General features: G+C 44.9%; 1 protein-coding gene across 17 annotated transcripts in view; it reads left to right on the top strand.

Moving 5' to 3' along the window:
* DLG2 (discs large MAGUK scaffold protein 2) overlaps window positions 1–17,107 on the top strand; it is a 1,429,269-nt gene that overhangs the window by 286,902 nt on the left and 1,125,260 nt on the right. For 16 of the 17 annotated variants that reach the window (XR_008318273.1, XR_008318272.1, XM_053304274.1 and 13 more), the window contains one exon: window positions 91–165. Coding sequence is in view for 15 of the 17 variants with exons in the window: in XM_053304274.1 (XP_053160249.1) it covers window positions 91–165 (75 nt within the window). In the remaining 2 variants the exon portion in view is untranslated. Of the gene's footprint in view, window positions 1–90; window positions 166–231; window positions 311–17,107 lie in introns of those variants that run through there. The other variant, XM_053304289.1, reaches the window with a different exon arrangement.

Raw genomic sequence — 17,107 nt, 5'->3', positions numbered from 1 at the left:
AGTTATATGCATTGAGCTGTGGGTGATGTGATCTTTCCATCGATGTGTGCACAGAAAAAAGTATCTAACACACTGACATTTTATTTGCAGCAGAGTCATTCCAGATGCCCTGCCCACAAGTGCTCTGTCGAATCGCCTGGGTGGATGCCCATTCAGCACTCTGCCGTAAGTCTGAGAGGTTTTTTTCCTTTCCTTTGCAAGGATTTGAGAGAATGAAGGTAGTCTCTGTGTTCTGGAAGCAGCCTCAGGGGTATAGACCGGAATGTTTGATAATATTCTGAAAGAAGGAGCAAAAGAAAGTTACTGCCTGGTCAGTATGAGCTGCTTTTGAAGATTTGCTTTTACACTTTTGCCACAGATGTGGTGCTGTATAATTCTTGGGAAATGTACAGAACTTTGCTGTGCATGGAATGCTAGTGTGTCAGTGAGGGATTGGAGACAACGTTGGAAAATATTTGACATATGCTCAGTTGTTGATGGGTGAGCGGAGGGAACAGACAGTTGCCGTTTTCTATTATCATGGTTCTTCATGTTTTTACACACCTGAATTGATATATTTCTGCAGTTTAAAAGGTTTAATACTGTGCACGCGTACCTGTGAGTAAAAACCAGAGAATTCAGTGTGATTTCCCTCTGAGTAAACATGCATATGATTGGACTACATGAGTCCTAAAATAAATAAATGTTGCAGTTGTCACATGCAGGCCAAATTAGAAATGTAGACATGGAGGCTGACATTTGAGCTTTGCCTGTTTTGTCAACAAGACATCTTGAAATGTTGAAATGCAACATTTCAAATCCGAGGCATGCATATATGGAAATAAAAACAAAATTGCATAGCTTGTTATATTTTGAAATAGTCTGATTTATTTCCACAATCATGGTGTGTAGGAAATGAGTCTTCAGGAAGTGAGTTCAAGTAAATTAAATTGGGGACTTTTCAGTCATTTCAGTTCAGTCGCATAATGAACATGCAACATCTTGGGGCCAATTTAAATCTGACATCTGCCATGTTTAAGCTGCCAAACACCACTAACCTGCTTAGGCATTCATACAGTTGATGTAATTCTTAAAGGGTTTTAAAATCCATGTGCTGGCTGGCATGTGGGCAGTATTTGCTCTCCAGTGATGTATACAGTGATATATGTCCCTTGTGGGCAGGATCAGCCGACCTGGGCATCAGCAAAGGGCCCAGGACTATCAGAGGCCCATACCTGACCTCTAAAGCCCTGGTGGGGGGAAAGATGGTGATCATCAGCATGGGTGTTGGGTAGCAATTCAAGCTATTGCCAAGGCGAGCCTCTCTGAAACCCTTGTGGGGATTTTGCTTTGCAATGGAACCCTCTTTGGTAGCTTCATTGGTGGCTGCCATACTCCTTTACCTCCAGTACAATTCCTCTGCCCATGTCATTTCATCTAGTGTTTTTTCTCTGTTGTTTGGCTGCAAGGCTAGTTTTGAGAGGCAGCACCTTGGAAAATGGAAGGATGGTGGTGTGTGGGGCGGAGGGGTGGGGGCGGGGAGGACGGACCATGAAGGATCTCATAAGGGGCTGACTTTCCTCTCCCCATCTTCCACGGTGCAGTCTTTCCAAACTAATATTGGAGACAAGCCGCAGAGATATTCTTGATTGCTTGAGTCCAGAACTAGTTTTGCAGAACTGTACTTTGGAAGATGGGGGGAGGGTGAGTAGAGTCAGCATCTCACAAGGGTCTCTCCAGGTCAGAGGATCTGACTGGATTTCTTTTTCTTTCCCATCCCCACTCCCAATTTCATGGGTACACCTCTTTGAAAAAGGCCTCTTAGCTAAGGAAGAGGTGCGTTTCTTCCTTGCTTGCTACGATCTACTGGCTCACATGAGGAACAGAGATATTTCTAATTTGGGGGAAAGCAACTCACTCCCTTCATGAATTCATGCGAGGTGATGCTGATGGAATTAACTCATCTTTGCTTTTTAAGCATTAGCCCTATTAGCCAGCGGCACACAGGCATAAAACTCAGAAAGTGGGGAGGACGTCACTCACCGTCTTGACCCGGCAGCTCACAGTTACAGCTCCATTTGTCTGAAGGGGGAAGCACTGTTATTCTGATGGCTGGTGCTTCTGTGAGCAGCAACCTAGGAACATAGGAAGCTGCCTTCTACTGAGTCAGACCACTGGTCCATCTAGCTCAGTATTGTCTACCCAGATGGCAATGGCTTCTCCAAGGTTGCAGGCAGGAGTCTCTCTCAAACCCTGTCTTGGAGATGCCAGGGAGGGAACGTGGAACCTCCTGCATGCAAACATGCAGAAGCTCTTCAGAGCAGCCCACTCCCCTGAGGGGAATATCTTACAGTGCTCACCAATGTCTCCCATTCAGATGCAAATCAGGGTGGACCCTGCATATCAAAGGGGACAATTTGTGCTTGATACCACAAGACCAGCTCTCCTCCCAGCGGCTGGATCATCCGAGGTTGCCATTCATGGGAGAAGGTTCATGGGAGAGCTGACCTTCAGGCAAATGCAGCTGCAGCCATGAGCTGCTGGCTTGAGGCAGTGAATGACAGCAGTGGGGAAGGACGTCCTGCCTCTTTCTGAGTTGTAAGCACGAGTGTGGCTGTCACTCGTAACATGTGAATAGGGTTATTGTGTTAGCCACATTGAGTGCTTCTGTGGTTAGGAACTTCCTGTTGGCCGTGGGCGTAGCCACCATTGTGCGAATGGGTTCAAAGAACCCGGGCCGCCAATGGAAAAGGCCACCAAAGCCCTGTGGCTCAGTTTACAGAGGAGCTCAGAGTGAATGCCCCCCTCCCACACCCGGGCTGCCAAGAGCCCGGGCAAACTCTGTGCCAGTTATTTCAGGCAGTGCCGACTGCCGGATAGAACGTTTTCCCCTTCCTCTCCCTCTCTGGAGGGAGAGAAAGGGGAAAACATCCTATCTGGCAGTCGACACTGCCTGAAATGATGAGCTGAGAGCTCGTTTGGGCTCTCAGCAGCCCAGGCCACGTCACCTTTGCGTGTGACATCATGCCTCCTGTGTGTGTGATGTCACTTTGTGTGTGAACTCTGCTGCCTGAAATAACTGGCAGCTCTTGGCTGCCCAGGCATAGGAGGGGGGAGTTCGCTCTGGGCTCCTTTGGAGCCCGAGCCATGCCCCTGTGTGCATGATGTCACACGCATGGGCGTATTTGGAGGGGGCTGCCAATTGGGGCTGGACCCAGGCCGCTGCTTGGCTGGCTTCACGCCTGCTGTTGGCCTCTGCCAATGAGATGCTTAGGTCAACAAGATGTGACTGCCATAGTATTTAAATTGACTGTCACTTATGCAAAGAGTCCACAGTACAACCCAAGTACAGATGTACCAAGTAGATTAAGGGAAACAGATATAGGTTGCAGTTTTAAACACATTACTAAGCCACATTGAGTATAATGGGAATTAGTTCTGTATTAACATGCTTATCACTGGGCTGCAGGGCAGCAGCTTCAGGATTCAGGATAGCATCTGTAAGACAATATGGAGTCAGAAAAACATCAGGCTTCGGACTGTTTGAGAAACTGTTGAATGCTCACTCTTCTGTGGATGTTAGTATTTTGCCCCCCCCCCTTTTTGGTTACAGTATTTGCATTGTCTGCATTTCTGAATAGAAATTTCTTTTTGGTATATTGTGATGTTTCCATTCACAGAACCAATAGTAAAATCAGCTTGGTCAGTACAATGAATGAAGCACTCTGAACTGGGACAAAATTATGTACTAAATATACAGTAATATTTATTCAAATAATAGTTAAAAAAACCAGAAACAGTAAAATAATGTAAAATCTCACCGATAAACCAAGGCGAAAGTTTTTTTTTAACTGACTTTATTTTACTGTTTCTGATGTTTTAGATTATTATTTGAATAAATCTTATTGTGTATATATAGTACCTAATTCTGCCCTGGTTTAGCGAGCTGCGTTTCCCCTTCACAGCTTTTGTTGTTCCACGTGTAATTACTAAAAAGACTGCCACAAAAAATCCCTTGCATACAAATGGTCAGAATGAGGTCCTGTTTTCGTCACAGGTTTTAATAGTATAATTATATAGCAATGGTGAATTCTGCCTAGTAACATTAGTATGCTGGATCATACTGCTTAAAAAACAAAAACAAAACACCATCATGTTTGTATGTTGCAAATCAGTTGCAAAAGTAGATTTAAAAAAATACAATATATTTGCCTTCCACGCTCTTACCTTGCATGGTTGATATCAGCAAGGATTGTTTTCATTGTTCCTCTGATGCTGTAACAGGCAGTGTTCACTTTGGAATTTTGCTGCAGTTGTATTAGTCTAACCTAATTGATTTCCCCTGTTTACTCCGCCTGGGTAAGTAATGGCTTAGTTGGTTGCTTGTGCAGCTGGGTAGGAGCAACATTCACTGTCAGGTACCATTTTGGTGGGGTTTTTTGTGTGTTTGCTGTTTGTTTCAGGGTTGTACGGCTTTCAGTACAGGTTGTACTCCTTGGTTCTTATTGTGGCAACTGGAACGATATGAAGGTTATGTATGCATGGGGTGTACAGTACATAAGCACAGTCCCCATATTTGGAAGCTCCATGTTTCCCTTTGTTCTGTGTGTGCCACTCCATGCAGATTCCATGATGTCGCTGGGGAAAGCCTCTGCCAGGCCAGGGGCGAGGTGCAAATGATTTGGCTATGACGCTGCAAGGCTGAATCTTTGCACAGGCCTAATAGCTGACACAAACACCTTGGTACATGCCAGCTCATCAGGGTAGAAGGGTTCCTAGAATTTAATCAGACAAATTCTGGGGGGCTGCACATCTTCTTTTTGCCCAAGATTTGGGAACATGATTTGGAGCATCATTTGGGCACTTTAAAGGCTTTCTTTTGGGAGCATCTAGTTAGTTCCCTGTGAGTACTAATTGGTGTCTACAGCTTGGGCTGAAAATAGGCTTACTTTTAAAAGCACTTTCTGTGCATGTGCAGAAACTTGTTGAAGGCCATAAACAGTGTTCCCTGTAAGTGGGATTCCCAGATGTTGTTGACTACAACTCCCAGCATCTCCAGCTTCAGTGGCCTTTGGCTGGGGATTGTGGGAGTTGCAGTCAACAACATCTGGGAATCCCTCTTACAGGGAACACTGCCCCTTGCCTTTTCACAGAATCATAAAATTGGAGGGGTCTTTTGAGCCATTTGGCCCTAGCCCTGCTTGATGCAGGGAATCAAGAGCTAGAGCATCCCTAATAAGGCTGTCCAGTCTCTGTTTGAAGGTTACAAGCAGAGGAGAGACCCCCACTGATGAAACTATGAAAAGCCCCCCATTTGACCCTCTGTGAAAGGTGACAAAATCAGGAGGGTGCCTTTCAGGTTAGTGCCAGAATTATGTAGGCTGAGCTGGACATTCACTTGGCTGGGAGGAAGGCCCCCTCCCACCGCCTTTTGCATGGGAACAAATAATGCAATTTTCTACTACTAGTAGTCAGTGTCCCCTCTAACAGAGATTCCCAGATGTTGTACACTATAGCTCCCGGCATCCCTAGCTTCAATGGCCTTTGGCTGGGGATTATGGGAGCTGCAGTCCACAACATCTGGGAATTCCTGTTAAAGGGAACACTACTACTAGTCACAAGTACAAGGAACAGCTGAAGAGGAAGAGAACAAACATTTCACGTAGTTAGTGGTGACATTCTCCAAGTGAATCCACAAATAGTCCTGGCTGTGCTGCTGGGTGCTGGCTGACAGCAGCACTGGAAGGCAGGAAAAAAGAAGAAAGAATGAGGGGAGTGGGAATGGGAGGGTGATGCTTTTCATCACTTTTATTCGACGTTCAGGTCTCAACATTGGTTATTTGGGGGGATTTACAAGCATCCTCTCTCACTCTTCTAGCTGCCCCCTTCTGCCCTGCTGTTATATAAGCAGTGGCTGCATTTGCAGGTTATAATTTCAAATCCAATTTTCCACATCTGCGAATTGTTCCTGCTATTAAGGCCTTTGATTCTGGGTAGCCGTACACAGTCAGTGGGGGAGGCCACTGCAGGATTGGCTTTCCCTGCGACTTCCTGATTTCAACTTGCTGCGAAACAGAGAAATCTCAACCCAAATTAATTGCCAAAGGAGGGAGCTGTGTCTGCAGACTTCTTCCTGCAAAGGGTTGATAGCATTTGATTAGAAAATACTTCTAAAGGAGTTCTCTGCACAATGAATATGTTCATCATGACACCTTGGACTATTCCCTGTGTAGGCTTTATTATGTAATAACCTTGGATTATTTTCGGTGTAATGTGCAATTCGTAGAAAAATAGGAAGTACATTGACCCATGGAGATGAATATAGATCTAATAAGAACTACTATCAGTCACAGTCGGCATATCTGTGTAATTTACTTGCAGAGGCTGGCTTTCCCCACATGTTTTAGGGGATGGCTGAGTTCCTGGAATTGATCCCCCACAAACCAAACATTCAGACAAAGGAAGGGGTCTGATCCACTTACAGGGGCTGAGAATTGCATTACAATTTCTGCTAGTATACATTGGCCAGCAGGTCCAGTGTGGGAGGGAGAATGCTATCCTTGTGTCCAAACAATGACAGTCATTCCAAAATCCTGAAAATAGGTATTACAGGAGGACTTTGGTATTCACAGGGGTTTCGTTCCCAGCTAGTACCACAGATACCAAAACCACAAATAAGTCTGTGTCATTGCAGAGGTTAGGTTCCCACTGCCTGAACCTAAAGTCCCACTGCCCCCCTAAAAATGCCAAAAAAGCCCTCCAAATGGCAAAATGAAAGGCTCTACCATACTCCATGGGACTTCAATAGTCCAGTGATGCCATCCTAAGGCCGAAAGACCCAATTGTTCCATGAAAAACTGCTGGGGGAAATGCCATTTCTAAAATGAAAATGAGCCATAAAATGCCTCCTGCACTCAAAATGGCGGCCAGAAATGGCCTCCAGCGTCATTTCCAGCCACCTTCAACCTGCTGATATGTGAGGCGATTCCTTTTCCCTCCACACATATACTGAGGTCGGGTAACAATTACCTGACCACGGATACGCGTAGCCGTGGATAGTGAATCCACGTGTCACGAGGTCCTCCTGTACATAAGTAAAAACATTTTAATCTTTCACATCTGTAATAATACCTTGTAAACAGAGGGCTTGGAATCTCATGTAAAATTTAACATTTCCATGTAAAGAAACATCTATTGTTGTTGGCTCCCAAGATTTTTTTTTTTTTGACAGTTCTTGATAAGTTTAAAAACTGAGAGGTGCTGTTCTTAGAATCATAGCATTGTAAGTGGTTTGTGGGCCATCTAGTCTAACCCTCTGCTCAGTGCAGATGCCCCAGAGCAAGAACATCCCCAGCAAATGGTTGTCCAGATATGCCCCTTCTCCCATCCTATACTTGTCCATTCAAATTTTTAAAGCTAAGTACAGAACTTTGAATTGGTCTCAGATGAATGTTATTGTGTTAGTTTCCATCCAGTTTTCCATCCCAGCAATGGGAAATTTTGAAATTCCATTCTAAATTCTGTCAATAGTCATTTTGAATTTTATTGCCTCCTGAGTTGCTAGCTATCCCTCCTGATCTTTCTTCCTTGAAACTTCCATGAAAGAAGCACATTCACATCAATGTACCGCATCTGGATCCCCCATGATCACTACCAGGTCCCCAAGAACTGAGCCTAAACTGTGCATGCTGAGCTCAGTTTGGAGCTGTACTTGGGAGGAAAAATCCTGACCTTAACGATGCTCAGGGCCCTCCTAGGATGTCAAGGTGGGTGAGGCAGCCAGACTATGTACATAAAGCCTCAGAAGCTGCTCGTGTAGCAGCCTCCATAGATCAGCTCTTATCCTTGCTACCTTTGGGCAGCTCCTTTCCTGTTCAGCACTGGGCCCTCAAACTGCTGAACTTCTGCAGCTTCCCTGCCTTGGGACATAGCTTTGAGTCTTCCCCTTTTACAGTCACAAGAACCCCATGGGGCAGATAAGATGGAGAGACAGTGACTGGCTAAAGAGCACCCAATAAACATTGTGGCTGAGTGGGTATTTGAACCCTGGTTTCCCGGGTGCTAGTCTAACCTCTAACCAGGGGTGTGCACAGACCAATTTTAGCGGTTTGGTTCAAATTCGGACCGAATTCTAACTGAACTACTGGTCCGTGAACCGGTTAAGCTGAACCGGCTGATCTTTTCTGTTCGATTGAACTAGTTTGTCAGTATGAGGGGCTGTGGTTGTAAAGGGGCAGGGGCGTAAATATAATAGGGCATGGGGAGACAGTTGTCTTGGGGCCCCCCCAAGGCAAGTCACATGACTCCCCCAGCCACACACCCGCCCGGGCTTCCTTCAGTTGTATTCATCCTCCGAAATTGAGAGTGTTAAGACCTGGAGCTACCAGAACAGCATGTCTTTCTCTACTACCATTAAATGACTTGCATCGCCCACAATTTACAAAACCTTTAAAAAGGTTCTATTGTGGCACATAGGAGATATAGATATAGACACACACACACACACACCTCTGCTTTTTGTTGCCACTATTCAGCCTCATTTAAAATTTCTGAACTTCATGAGCTGAGCTTCAGTTGGGGGGGGCATTTTAAAATCTTGTCTCTGGGCCCACTCCAACCTTGCTACGCCCCTGTAAAGGGGAATCTGGTGAGGATTCTCCTTTACAAGCAAAGGGGGATCCTGGCTTCAAAATGCTTCTAAGGGGCAGTCAGCGGGGAGGGTGGCAGTGAGACGGCACCTTTAAAGGTAGCTGTAAGGTGCTTACCAGTCCGGCACCTGCCCCCCCCCGCAGCCCACCCACTCGCCCATGGTTCCTGAACTGACCTGGCCTCCATGAATGCACGGAGGCCATTTTTATGACTTCCATGGATGTGTGGAGGCCCCCCTGGCCACCCCATAGAAGCTTTTTGAAGCCAGGATTCCCCTTTGCTTGCAAAGGGAAATCCTCACTGGGTTTCCCTTTACAAGCATAGCCCCTCGAATTGCTTTGCTGTGGACCGGGTTCACTTCACTATGGACCTCTGCTGGAAGCCAGTCCGGTTCACAGTTGAACCATTGAATCAGCCCGGCTTGTGGTAGACCAGTTTGTAATCGAACGCTTCACGCACACGCCAAACTCTAACCACTACTAGGGCTGTGCACAAACTGCAGTTTAAGCACTGGTTCAGCATGGGGAGGGGAGCGAGGAGCGGGAGCTTTAAGGAGGAGGAGAGCAGGTCCTTGCTGCTTCCTGCTGGGGTGGCACTCAGTCCAAGAACCACTGCGTGGCACCAGCACACACACGGCATCCGTGCATGTGCAGGCACCATGTGTATGCTGGCACCGCACGGTGGTACTTGGGCCAAGCCCTGCCCCAGAAGGAAGTTGCATGGGGTGGTGAAGAGCCAGGTAAGGACCTGCTCTCCTCTTTCTTAAAGCTCCCACTCCCCTCCCCATGCCAAACTGGTGCTCAAACCGTGGTTCGTGCACACCCCTAACCACTACACTACGCAGGCTCTGTAGAGTAGCTCTTCAGATCCTCGCCATTCCACTGTCAGGGATCTGCTTGTTCTTAGGTGGGCTGGAATTCCTGGGAACATGCAGATTCTCATATAACTTTTACTTGTCAAAGATGTAATTTGAAGTATAGTTTAGCTGCTAGCTGGAAATATTCATTGCAGTGGCTGAAAAGTATGCAGAGGAGCATAGCAGCAGCTCCCCTCCCCAGCACAATGTACTCATCAGGAGTGGACCCACAAAGGCAAGACATGTGAACTAAAGCCAGGGGATATTACTTATACGACGGTCAGTGTGCATTACAAACATCACTGTGGTTTATGTCTGGCGCTGCTGGTTGAAGAACTAACTGTGCAACCTTTACGTGAGGTTGAATTGCAAGCTTGCATGTTTTCAGCTTCTTGGCAAGAAATGCCACATTTTTGTAAGTTACAGTGATTTAACAATTTAATGAAACAGCAGTACATTGCATAGCTTTGGAACTACTGTACTTTTATAGACTAGAATAAAAATTCCCGGGGCTGCAAGGCGAATAGCCATAAGAAGGATGCAGAAAAAAGAAACTTGTTTGTTTGTTTGTTTGTTTAAAAATGGCTTAACTGTAGTTGGAACCTTGCTTCTAATTGCCCCTTAGGTTATGTCAAATTTGCAGGGCAAAGTGTTCAGGGCTACAACAAATTTCAAGACAAAAGGTGATGGTTGGAATGGCTGAAAAATCCCCAAAGCTCTTGTGATTACCTTTTTATCCACTGTTCACCTGTTTATGGCTGTCGTTTCCCATGAATTGCAGCTTTGGTATCATTTTTTTAAAAAAAACAAAACCCCACACAAACTTCCCAACCAATCAGGGATCATGTAGGTAATGTGTATAATAATAACAAAAACATTCTGTCATCATGCAGAGTTGGCTGCATGTCAGTGTCAGAAAGCCTAATTAGTCTGAGGGCAGGAAACATTGTCCTGACCCTGAATAGGCTTCCTGACTTCATCATAGAGCAAGGAAACCTATTCAGTCAGGTTTGGCTATGTGTTAATTTCCCAAAGCTAAAACAGAGTGAGGGCATTGTTTCCTGCCCTCACTCTAAATGGGCAAACATTTCCATCCAATTTTGCTGGAAAATGATCAGAATGGGAGAGGTGAGAGGTGTACATTTTGCAGGGGACACATATGCCCCCTCAATTTGGCTCACCCCTGTTATCTCCCTCTCCCCAGGCATGTCTAGAGACAGATCATGGCTTATGTGATGCCATTATGATGGGTTTCCCTGCCCCTCCAAAACAGCAGCAGATGGTGAAGTGGGGACAGAGAAGCTTGCAGTTTTATTTTATACTAGCCAACCTGCACAGAGCATCTGTGCAGTCTTTGAGGCTGGCTGTTCCCCCCTCCCTCCTGCCCCACTCTCCCTCCCCTCCTCTCCCTCCCTTCTGCCCCACACTCTTGCCCTTCCCCGTGCCCCACGCTCTCTTGCCCTCCCTCTCCCCCATGCTCTCCTCCCCCTGCATTTTATTTTACTTTACTAGGTGCGGCGGGCAGCCAAAAAGGGCCCCACTGCCACCGTTTCTCCTCCTGGGCAGCGGACAGGGAAGTTCCGCTGCCCGGTTCCCTCCCACCCCAGCCTTCCATGGCTGTCCGAGAGCCACCTCCGTGGCCTGGCCTGCGGCCACCTTGCCTCCGCGGCCGGGCCTGCGGCCGGGCCAAGTGCCGCTTCTGTGGCCGGCCGGGCCCGCTGCCACCGCTTGCCAGAGAGGTGGCCGGCCCCCTCCCCCACCTTCTGTCCCTGTCTCCAGGTGGGCACAGGCCCAGGCTGCCCGGCCGAGTGCCACGGCCGGGCCCGCCTCCGCGGTCGGGCCTTGCTGCCGCCTGGCCGTCCAATTCTCCTGGGTGTGCCAGCCAGTCAGGCGTCTCGCCACCCAGCCAATCAGCTGGGCCGCTGGGACGCACATTCCACGGCACACTCAGGAGATATATACAGGTATATATATATATATATATATAGAGAGAGAGAGAGAGAGAGAGCATGAGAGAGCGAGATTATAAGGCATAGGGAATAGAAGAAGCAACGATGTGGGTTTGCCATGATTCCTAGTGACATGGGCTTGCCGTATGGTCTAGTTTCAGTCTGAGACAAGCAGACAACGCCTGGGTAAATTTTATGCTATATTTACTTGTCATCGTATACTTTTTATACTTTGTGTAAGTATACTTTATTGTATACTTTAGTGCTAGCAGGATAAATGGAAGAAGTGTGAGTAGCACTTTCATAGTGTTGCTCTGATTAATACATGGCAGCACTATAGAGGCTGTGCAGATGACTCTGTTTGCCTCCCTTCTGGCTTCACAAAATTATGACTCTTCCAAGTTGGATTTTGTTTTATCCTTTCTGTGTCAGCCCCCTTCTGGAACCCTCTTGTGCCTTATAACAGAGGCAACAAACTGGTCTGGGCCCTGCTCCATACATAGGACGGTGGTTGGCTCATGGAAATTAGACACAATTTAGTAGAGGAAGTCCTATTGATATGTAGTGGTTGTTTAGAGTAACACCTGAGTAGTACTATTGAGGAATTTAGTGAGGATGTCGGCCACTGATGCGTACGTGCATAACAATTCTATGGATTATTTATATTTTATTAAAGATATGCATGTGGCTTCTCAACAAAAGGTTCTCAGAACAATTTATATAGAAAAAATGAATGAAAATGCTCAAATGTAAAAATGTGATCTAGTTAAGCATTGTGTATATTACTAGTAAAAGAGCTTGCAGTATGCAAGCATATGAGTTTCTTATCTCACTGTGACTCTAGACTTTTTCTAGCTCAATGAGGTCTCATTCCCTATGCATTTCCACAAGAGAGTGTTTCTGGATTTTCTGGGCATTAATGAATGTTTTGGGGGTTTGGGATTTTTGGGGTACTCTGGAAACTCTCTGTGAGAATGGCATATTTCATGTGAGTCAGTGAGTCAGTGAGTCAGTGAAGGCTTGCAGTTTGCAAGCATATCAGTGTCAAATCTCTCTGTGACTCTAGAGTGTTTCAATCTCTGTGAGGTCCCATTCCCCATGCTTTCCAATGGGAGCATTTTTCTGCATTTTCTGGGGCATTAATGACATTTTCCCGGTGTTTTGGATTTTTTAAAATGGTCTTGGTAAGGTCTGGAACCCACCTGAAAAATGGCATGACTCTGCTGTGATTTGGTTTGGGAGTTTCATGTCAGTGAGTGAGTGAGGCCAAAGCAGCTTTATATTATAAACTAGATCAGGGGCTCCGAACCTGTTCTCCTCCAGATGTCACTGAACCACAACTCTCATCATTTCCGGCTACAGCTTATTGTGGCTGGGGTGATGGGAGTTGTAGTTCATCAACATCTGGAGGACCACAGGTTGGGAACCTCTGTCTGGACTAGATGTATAGTAAAGGGCTTGCAGTTTGCAAGATGACCTCCAGGGGGTGTCTTTGACTGTAGTCTTTGTGATTTTGTTTGGTGTTTCTGGAAGTGTAATGCATTTTTCTGGGGTATTGAATTTCTTTGGTGGTCTGGGCGAGGTGTGAAACCTACTTGTGAAAATGGCACATTTCTTATCTTCTGTGGTTTGGTCTGGGAGTTTCGTGTCAGTCAGTCAGTGAGGCCCAAGCAGCTTTATATTACAGATGTATGTCTGTTTATAGAGTTGTGCTTTGGTCCTTTCAGACACATACCAGTGCAATTCATAATATAACAACAATTCATAAAAACCCACAGTAACTATAATAAAGCCATTTGACTGGTGATACCTTGTGGGCTAAATATCATATCACATTAAGTGTATAGCAATGGCATGGTCTGAGGGCACGTCATACAGCTGTTTTGCTGAAGCTGAGCAGATCTTGGTCTGGTCATTGTCTGGATGGGAGACCACCTGGGAACCCCATGTATACTGTCTTCAGTTCCATGATACAAAAAAAGTGGGATATGTGCATGGCAGTATTCCTCAGACATGTGTCCAGACTCATGTCTCGTGAAATTGCATCCGAAGTAGAAGTTCACAGTGTCTTACTTATTTCAAATGCTTATAAGGATGAACCTCAAGACTGTATATGTTTTGTTTTGTTTTGCCATAACACTGCAAAAGCGATCACTTTTTAAATCAGTCTCTCTGTTCTTAAATGCAACATAGATCAGTGGCTCTTTTTGGGCAGCACAACTTGCTCTCTCTGAGGGTTGCATTTCTTTTCTTTGTGCCAGATGCACCCTATAAAATAAAATAGGTCTACATGGTAGAAAGTGGCTGATGTTGGAATTCTCCCCTTCCCCAAGCTAAAACCCATTTCTGTTTCAAAGTCTGTTGGCCAATAAATTCCAAAGACAAACTGAGTGGTGAGGAATGTCCATTGTGGTTTATGTTTAATCTTCACATGCTGTGTTAAAACCAGGATTCCAGGTGCTGCTTTCTTTGTTTTTAAAATTTTTATTAATTTATTTGTTTATCATTTATTTACATGTCATGCCTGATATGTGTATCTCTAGGCAATGTACACAATTTAAAACAACAAACATAAAACAGAGAGTAAAAACAAAACAATTTCACAGAATAAAAAAGTAAAAAAAAATCCAAGGGATAAAAACAATTAAGCAGTTTAAAATTAATTTCAGTTAAAAGCTTGACAGAACAGGTCTTGAGGGTCTTCCTAAAAGCAAACAGAAATGGAGATGCTCTTATTTTGACAGGGAGCATATTCCAAATTCCCGGGGCAGCCACAGAGAAGGGCCTGGTCCCAGGTCACCACCAAATGAGCTGGAGGCAGCCATAACCAGACCTTTCCAGATGATCTCAATAGTCGGCATGTGCTAGTTTGATTGCGAACTAGTTTGATTGCGAACCGGACCTTCATGAACTGAGCAGTTTAATCACGGACTGCTTTGAACCGCTTTGAGCTGGTTCGTCCAACTGACCAGCCCAGCTGATCAGTTCGACCGAACTGGTTTGCATATCCACTGTTCGGGCCGAATTTGGTCTGAATTTGGACCAAAACACACCATATGAAACATGCACACCCCTATTCAAAAGGCGACAGGGTTCATGACAAAGAAGGCACTCATGACAAAGGGTTCAAGACAAAGGCTTTAATCTTCTTTAAAGATTCAATCATATGTACATTTACCTGTGAGTTAGTCCCATGGAAATCGTGCAATTTACTTCCTGAGTGAGAGCAAGGAAAAGAGGGCAGTACCAAAAGCAAGAACCACCACAAAACTTTGAAAAGATAATAATTTTAGAGTTTGTATCTATATTTTAAATTGTTTTAATTGTGTTAATGCTTTAATTACTCTTGTGTTTTTAGATTGTGAACCACCCAGGGACTTATTTATGGAGTGGTATAAAATGTGTTAAATAAACAAATGTCGTAGAATTTATTGGGGGAAATTCCTGAATGTCCCAGGCATTTGGCACCTGCCTTTGTCAGGGACTCTAGAGGCAACCCCCCCCCCCGCAAAACACACACACACACACACACACACACACATTATTCATTAAAGGAAGTAATACGATGTAAAGATAAAGATCAGTTTAAAAAATGGGAACTGTTATGATCTGGAATAAAGCAAGTGAGCAAAATATTGGGTGCTTTCAGAAAGCCTACAGAAAGCCAGGTTCCTAGGAATCTTTAGTTCACTGATCCATCTAGTTCAGCATTGTCTACACAGACTGGCAGCAGCTTCTCCTAGCTTTCAGGCAGGAGTCTCTCCCAGCCCTACCTGGAGATGCTGCCAGGGATTGAACCTGGGACCTCCTGTATGCAAAGCAGATGCTCTACCTCTGAGCTATGGCCCTATCCCGCTTTGTAACGTATATGTGAAGTTGGATGGAGACTGTCATGTGAAAGACTCGGGAACCAGAGGTTGGCGGATTTGGATGACATGCCTGCTGGGGGCCTGCAGTCCCTGGAAACTGGTCTGTTGGTGGGTCTTCTGAATGCACCCATTTTATAATCAGCATTTATACAATGTTGCATTTATATAATGTTATAATCAGCATTTATATAATGTTATATAACATTTATATAGTGCCCCTGAAGACTTTGCACATCTTTTTAGCTATGCGACCTTCTTGTGCATGTGCATCTTTTGTTTTTCGTTGCACTAGTGCAGTGTTAGCCTAGATGTCATCAGTCTTTGAATAGGCCCAAGTGGTCCATTTGTATAATGTATATATTAATGTATGCATTAAATGCATTGCAAACAGATGTCAGGTTAACAATCAGATGGTGGGAAAGATGGTTTTTCACCTTGTCTTCGCTTTTCATCTTGTGGCATGCCTTCTGTGTGGTTATATGAGCATACAGGATAAACAACTGCATCTTGCTTAGATATAAAGGCAAAGTATGCCATCGAGTCGGTTTCAACCCATGGCGACCACAGAACCCTGTGGTTTTCTTTGGTAGAATACGGAAGGCGTTTCCCATCGCCATCTCCCATGAAGTAGAGATGATGTCTTTCAGCATCTTCCTATATTGCTGGTGCCCGATATAGGTGTTTCCCATAGTCTGGGAAACGTACCATTGGGGATTCGAACTGGCAACCTCTGGCTTGCTAGTCAAGTCATTTCTCGCTGCGCTTAAAGGTACCATGTAGGAATGCCCATTTCAGATCACATACAAGTATATTTCTTGGCAGCTCCATAGTTTTATACAGAATGACAATAATTGCAACCATGATATGGGCCAGTTTCCTAGGTGGGCATGAAAAAAGCATGCATGCAGGTGATTGTTTTAAGTGTGCTGATATCATCCCTATAGTAGATACGAACAATAAATGCTATAAAATGCATATTTTTTCACGATATCCTTGAATACTTTTAAGGGCAGACCTGTTACCAATGATAAGTAACCCCACTCTGAATTGCAAAATTTTTGATGCCCCCCCCGCTCTTCAAAATGTCTTTCCACATTTGCCATCTTGTGAATGGGATGGTGAATTTGTGGCGGTTGTTCACCCTCATCCTTATTGTATCAGGTTTTCAAGTGCTTTTCAAAGGCAGTCCTATGTAGAGCTTCATACAGTAATCCAGGCTTGCTGTGACTATTCATTTCAGTTAGGAAGGAGGTCAAAGAGGTTAAGCCAAAGCCTTCAGGGAAGAGTCAGGTTTTGAACAGGCACTTGAAAGAAGGAAAGGGGGACCCTCTAGTTTTGGCAATTCCAATTTTGGGGAGTTCCAGGCATAAGGGAGAATTAGTGAAGCTTTTCAGAAAAATTGAAAAATTGAAAAATTATACATTCAATTTGTATTGAATGTATAAGATGATTTCTGTTGCAAAATAATGATGCTTCAAGTTTATTTCATGGTCTTTTTGGAGAATTGATGCAAAATACCTATTTTGAGAATTGCTGCAAGAACTGGTAGGTGTTCAGCTTGCTTTCGGCAGTCTTGAGACAGCTGTGATGTTTTAGCCCTGCTCATAAAATAAGAGGATGTATTCCAGCCCCCCGCAAGTCTCCCTTTCCAGTTCTGTTGAATTAAAAATTCTGTTGGATTCAAAGCAAAGAACAAAAGCTGACAGAAACAAGGTGCCCAAAGTTAAATGTTTGCAATTGGCCAGGAAACTGAAAAAGAACACGAAGTTCTCCTGATTGATATGCTAGGGATGCCACCAAGACTC

Source organism: Hemicordylus capensis, chromosome 3 (assembly GCF_027244095.1).
Source record: "Hemicordylus capensis ecotype Gifberg chromosome 3, rHemCap1.1.pri, whole genome shotgun sequence".
NCBI lineage: Eukaryota > Metazoa > Chordata > Lepidosauria > Squamata > Cordylidae > Hemicordylus > Hemicordylus capensis.
The sequence above is the reverse complement of the archived record's forward strand: the minus strand, read 5'-3'. Positions and strand labels throughout refer to the sequence as shown.